This window comes from Elgaria multicarinata, chromosome 3, assembly GCF_023053635.1.
Source record: "Elgaria multicarinata webbii isolate HBS135686 ecotype San Diego chromosome 3, rElgMul1.1.pri, whole genome shotgun sequence".
Taxonomy (NCBI): domain Eukaryota; kingdom Metazoa; phylum Chordata; class Lepidosauria; order Squamata; family Anguidae; genus Elgaria; species Elgaria multicarinata.
Window position 1 is genome coordinate 17,562,415 of NC_086173.1, and position 16,283 is coordinate 17,578,697.

The window sequence follows — 16,283 nt, forward strand, 5'->3', positions numbered from 1 at the left end:
AGCGCAGTCCTTTCAAATTCTCTGCAACTTTGCTTGGGGCTCATCGGTGCCGCTTGGGAATAGAAGGGCTCAGCTGAACTTCTGAGATTTATCGGATCGACATTTGCCTTGCCCTGAGAGCTCTCCCATGTTCTGTAGAGCTGAGCTCTTCGATCTGGAATTTGCTCCAGACTGACACCGCTGGATGACTCCTGCCCAAAGCCTGACCTTACCAAGCTGTGCTCAGCACCCTGCAGGCTTGCAGCTGAGTTGTATTTCAAGCTGCCTATGCTGATTTCTGCAAGCAGTACCGTGCAATGCATAATTGGGGGGGGGGGCAGGATGGTCCTCCAGCCCTCTGCTTCATGTAACACTGCTAAGATCCATGGGTTGCTGTTGAAGTTTGAAAGTCATCTGTCCATTTAGGCAGGGGTGGCCCTCCCAACGTTGTTATGCTGCAACTCCCTCACCATTGGCTATGCTGCCTGATGAGGACTCCGCAGGCCACCCAAATCTGAAGGGCCACAGTTCCCCACCTCTGCTCTAGAGCAAAGGATCAGACTCCGCAACACCATATATCGTGAAAAAGTGGCTAGCAAGATGCCCCCCGAAATGGTGAGAATGTGTATTGAAATTTGGCCATAAAGATTAGCAGCATTTCTACACGAGGCTTTTATTGCACAATCTTGATTGGTCACTCTTGGAAGTTTGTGGATCCTTTACAGGACTACCTCCAGAGCGTGTCCCACGCTTTTTGAGTTTTATCCCGCTTTTGAAAAGACGGGAGATAAGTTGATACAAACGGTAATGCGAGATACCAACAGTGTGTATTGACAGCATGTATTATTGACACTGTATTATGAAACTAAATGGAACATTGCTGAGAAATAAAGTTTTCAATTCAAATCACATGTCCATCATGTAAAGAAGCCCATGGTAGTTCCACGAAGAAACCAGAAGCAAAAAGCTCTGGTAAGGCTGTGGGATTTCAGCCTGAAGCTGAGTGTGCCCTAAATCTTCCAAAATGGGGCATACACCATTGTTTATTTCTTCTTCCCAGCAACCCTTGGGAGGCTCCCAGAGGCAACCAGAAACCATCTCTGTACCTGGTAGAGCCTAATCTGAATGTGCAGCAGCTGTCTCCTCCTTTCCATCATAAGACTGTAACCAAATGCAAACTCTATGGCTTGAACATTGGCCATTATTTTCTTCCCCTCCCCTCCTTCTTGCCCTTTTTGCTTTGGTCACCATCTTGCCTGATGAAGAGTTCTGGAGAACTCAAAATCTTGCACAGTATTTTGTTATCTTTGAATTGGTCTAATAAAGGCATTTAGTGATCTAGATTGTGGAAATTTTCTTTTGGAATTCACACAGGTTTCACTAGGGTAGAAGGAAGGGCATTTATTTATTTCATTTCATCTCTATGCGGCCCAATAGCCAAAGCTCTCTGGGCGGTTTACAACAATTAACCTCGTATAAGCCATGGGAGCAGAATCTTTGCTTACAAATTGTGATGCAGAGATTGGAACATAAATATCCCATAGGGCCAAGGCATAAGAAGCAGCCTTTTACCAGATCTGGTTATTTTTCTATCTAGTCCAGTATTGCCTTCTCCGGGGATGACCACAAGATGGCAAGAAAGAAAAGGCTCCCCCCTCCCCTGCCAAATTAGGCTGCTCTAATGAAGAAAGCTGGGTGTGGGGAACCATGCATGCATGAGTCTGTGTGAATGAACTGCGAGCTCAGTTCTGGTGACTGAAAACAAGTTCTTGGGGTGAGCATAGGCTCAGAGACATTCTGGCCTTTCATTCTAAGTGTACAGAAGCCTCTTTGAGCCGCCATTTTGCACCTGGCTCTGCTTGGTGAAACCTGAAGTTCTAGTAAACCACAAAATACATCCTTAAACCTGGAGTCTGCCCACCCCTTTGCCTGCTCTGGCCAGCAGCCATTCCCCAGGCACTCAAGCAGAGGCTCTTTCCCACCGTCCGCTGCTACCTGACTCTTTTGGAGGTGCCAGGAATAGAACCTGTATGCAAAGCCTGTGTTCTAGCGCTGACAGAATTATGGGTTGGTTGTGGACTAAGTTTCAGGGGTGTAGGAACCGTCTTTCTCCAGCTCAGACTCACATGGTAAAGTTGGAGATGAAGGCTGAACTGGGCAGGTCCAAGTCAAAGACGGCTTCTTTTGCCTCGGTGTGCGGGTTGGTCATGGAAGCCCACACTTGGGTGGAGGCGTAGCGGGACACAACAGCTGAGCGCACCAAGAAGCTAGAAATGATGAGCTAAGGAGAGAAACCAGAAGGATCATCAAAAGAATTGTGGCCATCCTTGAACACTTCTTGGAAGTGTTCTCTGGCTTGTTTGTAAGGTACATGGGAGTCTGACCAAAACCAGCAGTGAGAACACTCCAGGTGGGACAAGGCCCTCTGTCCCCCACCTGGCTTGTATGGGGTCCCCAGCCTCACAGAATATTTATTATTTATTTGTTTACAATATTTATATACTGCTCCCCATTCAAAATTTCAGAGCAGTGTACAAGATAAAATAAAATAAAAACAGAATAAAACACTTCAAAATAGATTTTTTAAAAGAAGCAAAAGGAAAAGTGAACCGTAGCTGATCATTAAGGAAAAGCTTCCTGGAATAATGATGTTTTCAGGCGGCACTGAAAGGAATACAAATTTGGCGCCTGCCTGACCTCCAGAGGCAGGGAATTCCATAGGAGGGGCCCCACCACGCTGAAGGCTCTTCCCCTGGTGGACTCCAATCAGAGGATGGGTCTATGTGGAACCACCAGGAGCAGGCCCTCAGATGACCTCAGTGACCGGGCAGGTGGGCTGTGGGTGGAGTGAGGACCAAGAAAAACCCTGCTATTGGCCTTTCAAGCTACAATAATGCAGTGGAATTGCATTGATTCATGCAGTTATTAATATCTTTATTGCTTAGCTATTGATTGCAGGGCCATTGCTAAGGGTAGGAATGTTTGGGCAGTTGCCAAGGGTCCACACTCAGGGGGTGGGGGAATGCATAGTTTTGTGATGTCACAGATACACACCTAAATCGACTCTGCCTTTGTTATGAATTGGAACCTGCCAATCACTCAGGCTACAGCTGCTTATGCTGCTATCCTATGGTGGCTGAGAAGCCTGACTGGTCCTTGTCCCCAATGCCATCCCATCAGCCTGGTTTTTAAATAAATGTTGGATGGTGGCAGAATAACCTTGCTTTAGGGGTTTCTGCACTCCTATACTTACTTACCTGGGAGAAAGCCTCCATGAATTTAATGGGACTTACTTATAGGATAGGTTTACAGTGGTCAGTTGATACTTGGTTCACTTGTTCTATTCTGGTATGTTTGCTTCATGACAACCAGGACTCAGTTTTAATGGAGAAGGAAAGTTACTCTACTGGGATAATACTCCTGGATCATGGTAAGAACCAGGCAGCAGATGGATGAAGAAAAGGTGGTAGACCCAGGTGTTCCAGTTGTTCGGCTGGGAGTTCATTTTTTAATAATATTTTGACTGCGAACTGAATTGCTCAAAGCCACCCCTGTGTTGTTAACCACAGCACAGGAAGGGGCTAAGAAAACCAGCCTTCCATTTTCCATCAACGCTAGAGTGGCTTGGGGGGCTATTTTACAGAAGACAGTCCTCTATTTCAAGGTCTGTCAGAGGACAGTTCTCTATTTTGAAGGCACCCTCTGTTTGACAGGCTGCCCAATCCAAGTCCAGTTTAAAGATAAAGAACCATAAGAAATTATAAGAAAAATAATTTATATATTTATATAGAATTTTTATATATTTTATATATATTTATAATGTATATTTGCTTTTAATGTTCACTGTTTTTAAAAAAGAGAGCTTCGCCTATGGGGTGGTAGATAAACGTAATAAATAAATAAATAAATAAATAAAGGAGACCTTGAAATTGTCCAACAAAAGTTAGCACCTGGACAGCAGACTTGAGCAGGAACAGAGGTCACAGTCTTCCCTGTTATGAGATGTTATTTCTGTTTAAATTATAGTAATCATCATGTCTAAATTTGTGTCTATACAGTTCAGGCTTGGCTGGGTGGGTGGGTGCGTGGGTGGTACCATTTTGGAATGTTCCCTTCTGTGCAACAACTCCCTGCAAGCAGAAAACTAACACAAAGAGGGGAGAGTTGCTGTGCTAGTTTTCCTGTTGCAGGCATCCATGTGTTCTGTGTTGTAGTGAATGTGAGGGAGCATTCAAAATGGCATCCCACATCTACAGACTAAGCAGTATAACCCATTCTATTACCTCATTCTGCTATCTACATAGAACAGCCTTTACATGGATGTGGCTGTGGTAGAAAGAATGGAAGATCACTAATAAATTAATTGGTAGTCCAACGTGTCACCTACCTCTGTTTTGGGGGCTTTCACTTGGCGTGTAGTCCTCTGTGAAAGAAAACATAAGAGTGATTTCCTTCAAAATGGTTCTATCTCTGGTCTCTTATAAACAGGCTGACGCTATATATTACAAAAATGAAAAAGGAAGGCTCTGGAACAAACTTAATTATGAGAAACCGTGAGTTGGCATATTTTGCACATGTTGCCACCTCTGAACAGACTTCAAAAACATCTCTACCTAGGAGCAATCAAATGCCTTCCAAAGGCATGAGTGATTATTGCGAAATCCAAATGTGGAAGAAAATATCCCAGCCTTCAAACTTGTCACAAGAAGGATGTGATTAAAATAGCTTCCAACCACTGCTGCAACTTGATGTTCCAAGGGGAGTCATGGATTGAGAATATGCCCTCATGTCCTATTTATTTATGTTATTTATTTATTTATTTTCATTTATATCCTGCCTTTTTTCCTCCAAGGAATGGTGTACATAATTCTCCTTCTCCTCTTCATTTTATCCTCACAACAACAACCCTGTGAGGTGGGTTGGGCTGAGAGTCTGTAACTGGCCCAAAGTCACCCAGTGGGTTTCCATGGCCGAGTGGGGACTAGAACCCGCATCTCCTGACTCCCAGTCCAACACTCTAGCCACCACGCCACACTGGTACTTGTGGGCTTCCCATTGGGGCATTAGGTTAGCCAGTTCAGAAACAGGGTGTTGGACTAGATAGGCCTTTGCCACGATCCAGCACTGCTCTTTTTATGCTTTTTATGAGAATTCCCAGACTGCAAGCCTCAGTGACCAGGGAAGGCCAGACCCGCAGCAACAACAACAGAAGTCTTATTTCCTCCAGATTACAGCCTGCCAAACCACAGGGTTGAGTTTATAGGAATAGGTAGCTTCCTTTTAAAGCCTTGGTTGTTCTCACCTTGCATAAAACTTGTTTAGAATGAAATTGAGCCTTGTTTGGACCAGCTGAGGATGTGGAGACATTTTTGTTCCATTAGGCCCTCATCTGGCTTTGCTGTGGGCCTTTGGTCAAAGGCAAGGCCCACAACAATCAGCCAAAGTTTATAGGGCCTACAGTCCAGATGCAGATCTACAACCTACCATGAGCATAAGAACATAAGTGCCCTGCTGGATCAGACCAAGGGTCCATCTAGTCCAGCACTCTGTTCACACAGTGGCCAACCAGTCATCGGCCAGGGATGAACAAGCAGGACATGGTGCGACAGCACCCTCCCACCCATGCTCCCCAGCAACTGGCGCACACAGGCTTACTGCCTCGAATACTGGAGATAGCACACAACCATCAGAGCTAATAGCCATGGATAGCCTTCGCCTCCAGAAATTTATCCAACCCCCTTTTAAAGTCATCCAAATTAGTGGCAATCACTACATCTTGTGGTAGTGAGTTCCATAATTTAGGGTGACCATATTTTGGAAACCAAAAAGGAGGACAACATGGTCGGCCTCCAAGGGGGCATGTCCAGCACCAAGGGGGCGTGCCCACCCGAACATAGCCTTGGTCACATGTCTGATTTTACAGCACACATTTAAGACAAATCTGTTCTACATAGCATCTTAATGTTAAAATCACTGAAATAAAGAACAAGTGAGAGATTCAATGTATCTGAAATTAACTGCACTCACTCCTGCTTTTCTAGGTTTTGCTGTACTTTGAAGCTTTTGCTATGCTTTGTGTGATACAGTCTCCCCTTCCCTCAAATATCTTTTCTGACTGTGTCTTCACTCATTGCAAGCTGCTGTTGTTGTTGACAGGGTTTGCTACTGGCCGGCCGGGTGGCTGGCTTTTTTTAATTTCAATTTTTTAAAAAAGCTTGTGTATAATTGTCACAAGTTTCTCTACTCTAACATTAGGGTGGGTGTTGTGGCAGTTTACCTAAAGACTGCAGATCCCCTTAATGCCAAGGGCTGAAACTGTTCAATATGCAAAACCCCAAAGAGGAGGTTTGACAACCTGAGTTCGAAGGATATGGCTCCAGCAGTTTTAAAACACAATAATGTTAAAACTTTGAACTTTTAAAAAAATCCTAAAAAAACAATGGATGAACAGATCTGATTCAAACCTGGCATGGCTAAATCTCTCCTTAAGAGCTATCATGGTGCCAACTTTCAGCCCTTTATCTTTTAAAAAATTCATTTTTAAAAAATAATTTTAAAACCTCAAACTTTAAAAAAAAATCCTAAAACTCAATGGTTGGACAGATCTGTTTCAAACTTGGCATAGCTAAAGTCCTTGTTAAGAGCAATCATGGTGCCAAGTTTCATCTCTTTATCTTTAAAAATAATATATTTTTAATTTTTTTAATTTTTTTTTAAATCCTCAAATTTTAAAAAATTCCTAAAAATCAATGGATGAACAGATCTGTTTCAAATTTGGTGTGGCTAAAGCTCTACCTAAAAGCTATCATGGTGCCAACTTTCAGCTCTTTATCTTTAAAAATGACAGTTAAAAAAATAATAATTTAAAAACTTCAATTTTAAAAAAATCCCTAAAAAATCAATGGATGAACAGATCTGTTTCAAATTTGGTATGACTAAAGCCCTTCCTAAGAGCTACCATTGTGCCAAGTTTCATGTCATTATCTTAAAAAAATGATGGAGTTATAAGCATTTTAGTTAATTCCCATTAGAGCTGCTCTTGGAAAAATCCGGATTTCCCCTCCTCCCGGATTTGTCATTAAGAACCCGGACAAATCCGGTCATATGGTCACCCTACATAATTAAACTCTGCGCTGTGTGAAGAAGTACCTCCTTTTATTTGTCCTGGATCTCCCACCAATCAGTTTCATGGGATGACCCCATTGGTTTCTAGTATTTTGAGAGAGGGAGAAAAATGTCTCCCTATCAATATTCTTCATACCATGCATAATTTTGAACATCTCTATCATGTCTCCCCTTAGCCTCCTTTTCTCCAAGCTAAACAATCACAGTTGATGTAACCTTTCTTATAGGGGAGATTTTCCAGCCTTAATCATTTTAGTTGCCCTTTTCTGCACTTTTTCCAGCTCTATAATATCTTTTTTTAGGTGTGGTGACCAGAAGTGTACACAGTATTCTAAGCGTGGTCGCACCATCGATTTGTATAATGGCAGTACGATACTGGCTGTTTTATTCTCTATTCCTTTTCTTATAATGTCTAACATGGAGTTTGCCTTCTTTACAGCGGCAAGATCTCTTCCTTGTTTGTACCCACATGCTTATTTATTCTGCTATTACTCTGTTTGCTCCCCCATGGCTTGTTAATCCCCAGGGAGGGCGGCTTGTGGCGGGCAGGGAGCGGCCCATGGCGAACCTATCTCAGTGCTTGGACGATGCGCCCTTCAGGGGGTTCCGCGGGTGGGAGCCGCCCAGCCCGCCCCAGGCCTACAGCGAGGCGCAGCGCCTGGCGCTGGAGGAACTCGTGGCCACCGGCCGGCCGGCTTTCCACGCTTTCTTGCGCCGGGAGAAGATGCGCCCTTTCCTCTCCGAGCCCGAGATCTGGGCCGTGCTGCGTGCCGCGGTGCTGCCGCCTGGACAGGACGAAAGCGCCGCCGCTGCGGATCGTTGGATTGCTCGTCGCTCACTTACTTCCCGGTGCAATCCGACGTGGAGCCGCCGGTGCTGGAGCTGGGCTGGCCGGCTTTTGTGAGCGGCTCTTTTCAGGGGCTCACGCGGGTGGAGACTCACTTCCAGCCCAGCTTTGGCGAGACCATCTACCCCTGCAAGGAGGCGGTGCGCAAGCAGATCTGGTTGGCTAGGGAGGTGATTGCTATAGTTATGGACTCCTTCACAGACATGGACATCCTTAGCGACCTCCAAGAAGCCTGTAGAAAGAGGCTGATTCCAGTTTACATCCTTCTGGATCAGGCCTTTCTCTGTCATTTCATGGAAATGTGCAAAAACCTGGGATTCTGTCCTGAACAGGAGAATCTGATGAGAGTCCGAATTATTACTGGAAGCACTTATTATGCAAGATCAGGAGCCAAGATAATTGGGAGTGTCCATGAGAAGTTCATGTTGGTTGATGGTGTAAGAGTGACTACAGGCTCCTACAGCTTCACATGGACTGATGGGAAACTCAACAGCAGCAACTTGCTGCTACTCTCGGGCCAAGTGGTTGAACACTTTGACCTGGAGTTCCGGATCCTGTATGCACAATCAAAGCCTATTAACGCAAAGCTGCCACCCAGTTGCAGGAACAGCGATGCCCACGAGCAGCCAGCCTGCCGAACAACGCCATGCCAAGACTTCACTGTGGGCAACCTCTTGAGAGCTGAGTTTGCCCGGCTCTCGAGCACCCCCAAAAAGCTCGAGAGAGAACTAGAACTGGCTAGAGAGCTCCAAGGAGGCAGGGGGAGCGCCAAACGCCCTCACCTTAGTGGGGAGGCCGAACAGTGACTCCCACCCAACCTCTATGTACTCAGTTTCTTATCTCAGAGCCATATCAGTTTGCTTTTTGGACATGGGTGCTGGAGCAGAAAACTGTGGGTTCAAATGAGTGATTTTATGTTTTGGAACGAAGACAGACACACACACACCCCTCTGCTTTATTCTTAGATTCTTGTGCAAGTTATATTTCTTTTAGCATCACCTGTTTGCTTTCCATTTTCCCCACAACATTTTGTTTAGTTTTCTAGTTTCTTCCTGTAATGGCTGAATTTATACTAGGGCTGAATTTGTGAAAATTACAATTTACACATATGCACAAACATAGCTATTATGTTTAAAACTTTAGCTTTAATTGGGGAGTGGGGCACGGAAGATAGGGCGTGAGCGAGAATGAGAGTTAGGAATGTCTCAGCCACAGAAATTCTGTCCACGTGTATGTTTGTGCCTTTGCATATTGAATGAGGGTCATTTGTGTTTTCAGTAAGCACTGGACTGGACTAGGCCCATACCCGTTCTAGTCTTTTGTCATGCTGCAGGTCAGATGTGAATTACAGGTATGTGCTACATTATTTCCTATGCACATTTGCTGAAGATACAGGAGCCCTGCCCTCTGCAAAACGTCTCTGCAAGGGATGTGCCATTTGACCACTTTCTGTATGTTTTGAGTCATTGGCTAATTGAGGATTTCCTTCAGGTTTCTTCATCCTGCCTTCTGTATATGCCCAACCCAACTTGCCAGGTGTCTTCAAAGAGTCCATAAAATTATTTTCCTAAGCTTCTGAAAGCCAGGCAAGCTTTCCCCCCGGGATTCCATTCGACTGCCTGGTTTCTTTCAGTTCATGCCATCTGCACCACAAGTGACATTTCCAGTTCTGTCAACTTTGTTTTTAACTGCTCGACTGGCTATTTCCCCCCAAACATGCAGGTACATTTTCTCCTTTGAAGACTGCAAGCTCAGGAAAGAGGGTTATGCTCAATGCCTGCTTGAAACAAATAGCCATTTCTACTGGATGGAGATACTATACTACCAGTATAGGTCTCTACTAGGAATGAGATACTGGGTTGGGACACTCCGCAGATAGGTTGAGTCTGTCTTGACTATGTGTGTGTGCATGTGTATTTGTAAAGACAGCCATGTTGGCCATAAGGAATATTCCAAAAATCCATATAGTGTGAACCTTTATTAAGCTAACTCAAAGATCACAAAAAATCTTCAAGATTTCAGCCTCCCTCCCACCACAGCCTGATTTTTGTAACTCCTTGCTACAAAAATCTGGAAATCTCAAAAGTGTGCACATTTTTGGGATATTTGAGTTAATAAAGTTTATCATTATTTATTATACCTTTCTCAGAAAAAGACTCAAAGCCTTAACAAAAAAGATTAACACATACCCCCCCAAAGCAGTTAAAAACAGTTAAACAATAATAAAATACCAGGACCTATATGTAGACACGCACACACAAACACACACACATGGGCCAGTGGTCTGACAGCTTCTTATGTGTGTGTGTGTGTGTGTTACATATAATACATATTGGGGCTTCCACAAATCTCCCACCCCAGATAGGTTCAACAACACTACAATGCTCCCAGATCATTCCCTCAGCCTATCTTGCTTTTTCTGGGCTCAGGTTTGGGGAAGTGCCATGGCTCTAGTGACAGATCACATGCTTTGCATGTATAAGATGCTAGTTCAATCCCTCCACCTTCTTCAGTTAAAAGAACCTCACGTGGCGGGGGGGAAGACAACACTGGGCTACACGGACCAAAAGTCTGATTAAATATAAGGCAGCTTCATATGTAAATGTATTGGTGTATCCTGGGGCAGACTTGATCAGTGGTCATAGGATGTGGTTCTTCAGCATGCCTTAGAGCCCAAAAGGAATAGACCAGGCTCCCCCAACCTGGTGCCCCCCAGATGTGAAGGAGTAAAACTCGTGTCACCTCCAGGCACCAGGATTGGGGAAGCTGGTCATGTGACAATATCATCTCCCACTATATAGACTTGTTAGCCATTATAATCCTCAGGGAAGGCCTTATTATCCATGCCAAGTCCTGCAGAATCTTACCAGGCAGCAACATGGAAATGGGCCTTTTCTGCGGTGGCGCCTCCCTCTGGCATGACCTCCCCTTTGTGATATGTCAGGTGTCAGCGATCGTGTGTTTTCAATGATTATTTAAAAAATACTTGTTTACTCTGACTTTCCCCAGCTATTAACTTGTCTAAAAGTTGTTGTACTTTTATAATGCTGTATTGGTTTATAATTTGTTATAAACAGCTTTGGGATTTTTGAAATGGTAAGTAGTATATAAATATTCTTAATAAATAGTTCTCATTCATGTATTAGTAAGCCTGAGGCTCCACTACTACAACATACTTTATATTAAGCTGCCCTTCATGATTATCCAGAAACTTTAGTTGGTGCAGAATGCTGAGTCTCAAATACTTATTGAGTTGGGTCACAGAGAACTTCAATATTGGCTCCCTATTCAAAAGGTTGGTTTTGGTATATAAAACCCTAACTTGAAGAATTTGTGTTTGTGTATGTTTCCCCCCTCTTGCTTCTCATGCCTTTTTTCGTTTTGTGTCATGTCTCCTAGATCAAAAGCCTGCAGGCAGGGACATCTTGTTTTATTGATTGTGTGTAAGCTGGTCTAGAAGCATTTTCAGTTGAAGAGAAAAAGCAATAAAAATGCTTTAAACAAATAAATAACTTACAACAGGTTTAAATGCTGATGATCAACTGCATTTCAATACTTTTACTTATAGGTCAATCAAATCAAAAGCCAAGTTCTCACTAAGGTAGTCAACCTGTGTCTGGGCTGTACCATTTCAGACTGCAAACACTGGACAGGGGGGTAATGTGATTAGATTCCTCCTCTGAAGAGAAAATCTCCTGCACACAGAAAGCTAGATGTCAGTGATTAACATTCTGGTTCAGCTTTCTTCCTGACATGCTAGCTTTCTATGTGCAAGAGATTTTTAAATGGAGGAATATTCAGTCATGTGAGCCCCTGTCTGCAATCTGTGATGGGACAGCCTAGAAATTGGATTACTATTTCATTGAGCTGTAGTGGGGTGGGGGGCAAATGTCATGTCCACCTACTTTCCAGGAAAATTGTGAAACTTTCCTTTAAGTTCTGACATTCAATGGCCAGTATTAAGCTATTATGGGGTAGCTTATTTAATTTGGGCATTCAGTTTTTATTAACTATATTTTAGTTTAAATTGTCGTTATCTGCCTCGAGCCCTTGGGAAAGTGGGGGGTGGGGGCGGGGGAGGGGGGGAGTTCAGCATAGGTATTGAGAAGGAACCAAAGTAAAAACAGAAAGAATTAGATGGACGTGGAGAAATCCAGGTTGGAGCAAGACAATTCAGTACTTGGAAGTGGCAAAACAGAGTCGGAGAACTTGTGGGTCTCCAGATATTTGTAGACTCAAACTCACCTCACTCCAGCTAAGATTACCAATGATGGGAATTGTGATCCAACAATATCTGAGGATCCCTTGCGGTAAAAAAGGAGAAAGCAAGAAGGCAGCGCAAGGATTCGAAGAGCAGCAAAGTATAGCAAGAGGCCCTGAGCTCTGTTGGAAAACCATTTCCATTGCACTTCCCTCACTCACGTGGCAGTAGCCGTTCCATCAGGCTCCAACAGAGAGAGAGAGATGGCCACTTCATCAGCTCTGCTGGGACTGGCTGGCTCCTCTTCTCCCTGAGTTGTTCCCATTCCAACTGCTCATTGTACAAACTATACTATTTAAGTTTAAGAATTGCTGCCTGTTTGCTCCCTCACCGCCACCTTCCCTCACCATCCCCCTTTCCTTTGGTGTTATGTCATTGAAATAGCCAGCCTTGAAGCAGTACTGCCTTGTTTTTACTGCTTGTATGTAAACCTCTTTTGGAGTCCTTTTGGCTGAAGAGTAGAGTAAAAATGCTTAACATTTTAAAAAGTAACACCAGGCTGACCTGGAGGGAGAGGCTATTAAAGCTGCAGGCGCCCTTAACTTGTGAGGAATACCTGCCTGTAAGCAGTTCTTAGAGGGGTTATTAGTCTCACACACCAATCCCAATGTAGGCCTCAGCTGTGTGAAATCTCCTCTTCATCACAACAGCTAAAACTGCAGGAGCCCTGCCCTCTTTTGTATCTGGTCATTCTAGTATAACTTCTGCAGCGTTAACTGTTGTGATGAAGAGGAAATTTCACCATGTTCTGCATGCACACAAATGACACCTGCTGAAATTCCCTTTTCTATGCAACTGTTAAAAATACAGGAGCCCTGTCCTCCTTTCTTTCCGTATGGTCACCCTACCTACTCTGTTGCCTAGCTCAGATTTCCAGGACCAGAGTTCCTTTTTCTCTCTCTTCTGCTTGCATATAGTCACCATAAGAGTAGGAGAGAGAGGCGGGGTAGGCAGGATTACAAGGAAATGGTCAAATAGCCAAGCAAACACTGAGTGGCTCTTGGAACTGTGGGGCGGAGAGTCTGTCCGTGCTGAGCCCCACAATCAAATGACTTTGGGCGGACTCAGGATGGTATAAAATAAAGAGATCCATAGCTAACCTTGCAGGCATAGAAAGGAACCTCAAGGAGGAACCTGATTACTGGACCGAATTAAAGTGGGCCAAGTAAATATTGCAAAACTTTTGCTTCGGAGAGACAGGTTGAGAGGCATATAGAACAAAAAGGGTACCTAGAGGGGTGCCAAGGCCATGCCTTAGCCTGCTAATCTTATTTTGGAGTAAGGACTTATTAAGATTGGATCATGTTTCTTGCCAAGGTTCTGGATTGGCCAGTTTAAGGGCACCTTCATGGCTTGTGTGGCTGGGGGTGGTGACTTGGAGCTTTTCTACATGAAGCATTTATTGTGCGCTCATGATTAAGAACTCACAGTTCTTAATGGGTTCTTTAGACACCACCATGATCCTCCAGTTTAACCTGTTTTTAAAGAGCACTTTCCCGGTTTTTTAAGAGCGTTATTTCTGAAAGCGAAAGAAAATATATTTTCCTACTTGTGTAAATGTGATATTCCGCTACAGCACAGCGCCACTTAGAGGTTATGTCGGGAGAAAGCAGGAAAGGAAAAGCTCTTTGTGTAGAACTCAAATCTCAGTTCTGTGTTGAAACCGAAAGTACATGCACTGGATTAACAGCCTCCTGTTAGGAAGTATTTGCGTTTATCTGCTGCAGCAGGGAAAATCCTTTGACTAAGTTGCAGCAGAGGACAGACATTTGTCAATTAGGCGATAGCTCCCCTGCTACCATTCAGGACACTCTTCTTCTTGGCAGTCTCTTGCTTTTTGGAGCTTTTTCCAGAACAAAATGGATACTTTAGCAAAGGTATTAGGGGGGATGCCAACAAGAATTCAAAATATAAACTGCATGTGTACCAGAGCCATCATGGCTGAGCTTCTCTGTAACAGGTGAATTTGCTTAATTCTCTCTCTCTCTCTTTCTCTCGCACACACAAACACACACACACACACACACGTGAGAGAGAAATAGATGGCCTAAACATGAACATGGGGGAACCACAAACTTTGAAACCTCTTAGCACTGATATTTTCTATTCAGGCACAAATCAGATTAGGGGGTGTTACTTTTTAAAAATTAATAATGAGGGAAACCCTCAGAAAAATAAATCAAATTTTATCCATTAATTACAAATTATATAAATCCAAGGCATTTTGAATTATGGGGAATGTATCATATTTTGACAACTTTGTTGTCTGTGTGGTGTGGACATCCTGTCCTCTTACAATTTTCAATCAGCTCTGGAGAAGATTTTCACAAGCTGGTTGTGCTAGAAATATCATGCCTTATCTTGATCTGTTTAGAACACATTCCCCCGCCCCCATATCTCCCTTGTCTTAGATTCAGAAATAATGAGATTTAAAATACACATGGAGTGAATCAATCCTACTTTCAAAAATGTATCTGTAGTCAGGATGGTCACAGAGTGAAAAGTTAACATTACCATTACAAACTCATGAATTCAACCATGATTTTTTTAAAAGGACTTGGTGGGGAAGGATAACAAAAGATGTGAGAGATTAGAGATGATACATTTTCCTCACCTTCCTACTCATTCTGCTGGTCTGTTTTGTAGTACACATTATTTCATGTTGTAAAATTTGTTTTAGGACACTATCCATTTTTACGCCTGGTCTCAAATCCTGCCATTCATGGAGTGCACCTGCTGTAGTTTTTGATCCCGCACAAATTTGGATGGGAGTAAGTTGCAGCTGCCATGGACTGGATTCGAACCAAGATGTCACAGTAGTGACTGCCTGGAACTGTATAGAGAAAGGGGACTCTGATTCCTGTAAGCAGGAACAATGGAGGTCCAGTGGCACAGTGTAAGAGGGATGCTCTGGACAGCACGTAATGGACTACTACTTCTACAGCTGGTGTCATTCCACTGGAGATAGTGGGCCAGATCCTCAGCTATTCATTTCTTGGCTAGTGTGTAAATCAAAATCCAAAATTCTGGGGAGGGTAAAAGGTCTTAGGATAAAAGAAGCCGAGTGGGAATAAAGATATGAAAAATCAAGTGATAGCCAAAACTGATTCACTGATATACAGAGATGGTGCTGGTTTTGTCCCATTACATAAGGAATATAAAATAGGTAATAGACTATCACCTTCTGTTGGGGGGGAAAAGAGTGCAAGCTTTTGAATAATTCAGAATGCTTCATCTAGCAGAATGGAAAGGCTGCTAATATACATATGTATACATGACTTCAGAGGGAATTGCCTTTTAATTCTCCCTGATGACGTGTTCTGTGTAACCGCAAAGTTTGCACCATACTTGGCCCACTAATTCCTACAAATAGAAATATTCATTTCCCTATTTTCCACCATGGGTTCATTGTACAATCCTAGACAATTGGGTTCCGGAAGAGAACACAAATTAACAGCTTTCTCCAGTCTCTTGATCCCAATTAACTTTTCAAAAATCAGGAGAAGTCTTGAGATTCAACATCTCCACTGCTCTTGATGAACCATTCACCTTGTCCCTCGGTATTCCCATTTCCCTTTTCAAGCAAACTGCAGGGCATAACTCCAGTATAACATTCCACTGGCCCCCAATAGGACTTACCTCATGGGGAGGTACGTGGATTTGAATAGGGTGCCCCATGGTGCTTAACGGTGCCAGGAACAGGAGGACATAGAAAGAAGATCTCAGGAGCTGGTCCATGGCTGGCATTAAAGTTTTGCCTCGTCTTTGCGGAAGGCTCTGTGGATGAGAACGCCTCCCTGGCATCTCTTTCGTTCGTACTTTTAAACCTTAGGGTTTTTTTAATAGTTTTTTTTTAAAGGACCTATAAATGTAGCATTCATCCTGCTACAAGCCTTGATTGTCCATGCATCCAGGACTGGAGGGTGGCCAGTTTCACTCGCTACTCCATAAGATGAAATGAAAACAAAATATTCTGAAGAGCCCGTGTCCTGTTTTCAGCACTTGATGAAGGCTCTGGAAAAAAAATAAACAGCCCACAAATATGCCTCGTAAATAGACGATGGGTCTGGA

At 43.6% G+C, this 16,283-nt stretch overlaps 1 protein-coding gene across 1 annotated transcript in view; it reads right to left on the minus strand.

Annotated features, from left to right (window-relative positions):
• ITIH6 (inter-alpha-trypsin inhibitor heavy chain family member 6) overlaps positions 1–15,959 on the minus strand; it is a 35,211-nt gene extending 19,252 nt beyond the window's left edge. Inside the window, exons 1-2 of the mRNA XM_063119442.1 lie at positions 15,852–15,959; positions 2,106–2,260 (exon numbers count right to left, since the gene is read on the minus strand). Of these exons, the coding sequence (XP_062975512.1) occupies positions 2,106–2,260; positions 15,852–15,959 (263 nt within the window). The remainder of the gene's footprint in view (positions 1–2,105; positions 2,261–15,851) is intronic.
• Positions 15,960–16,283: the final 324 nt, after the last annotated feature.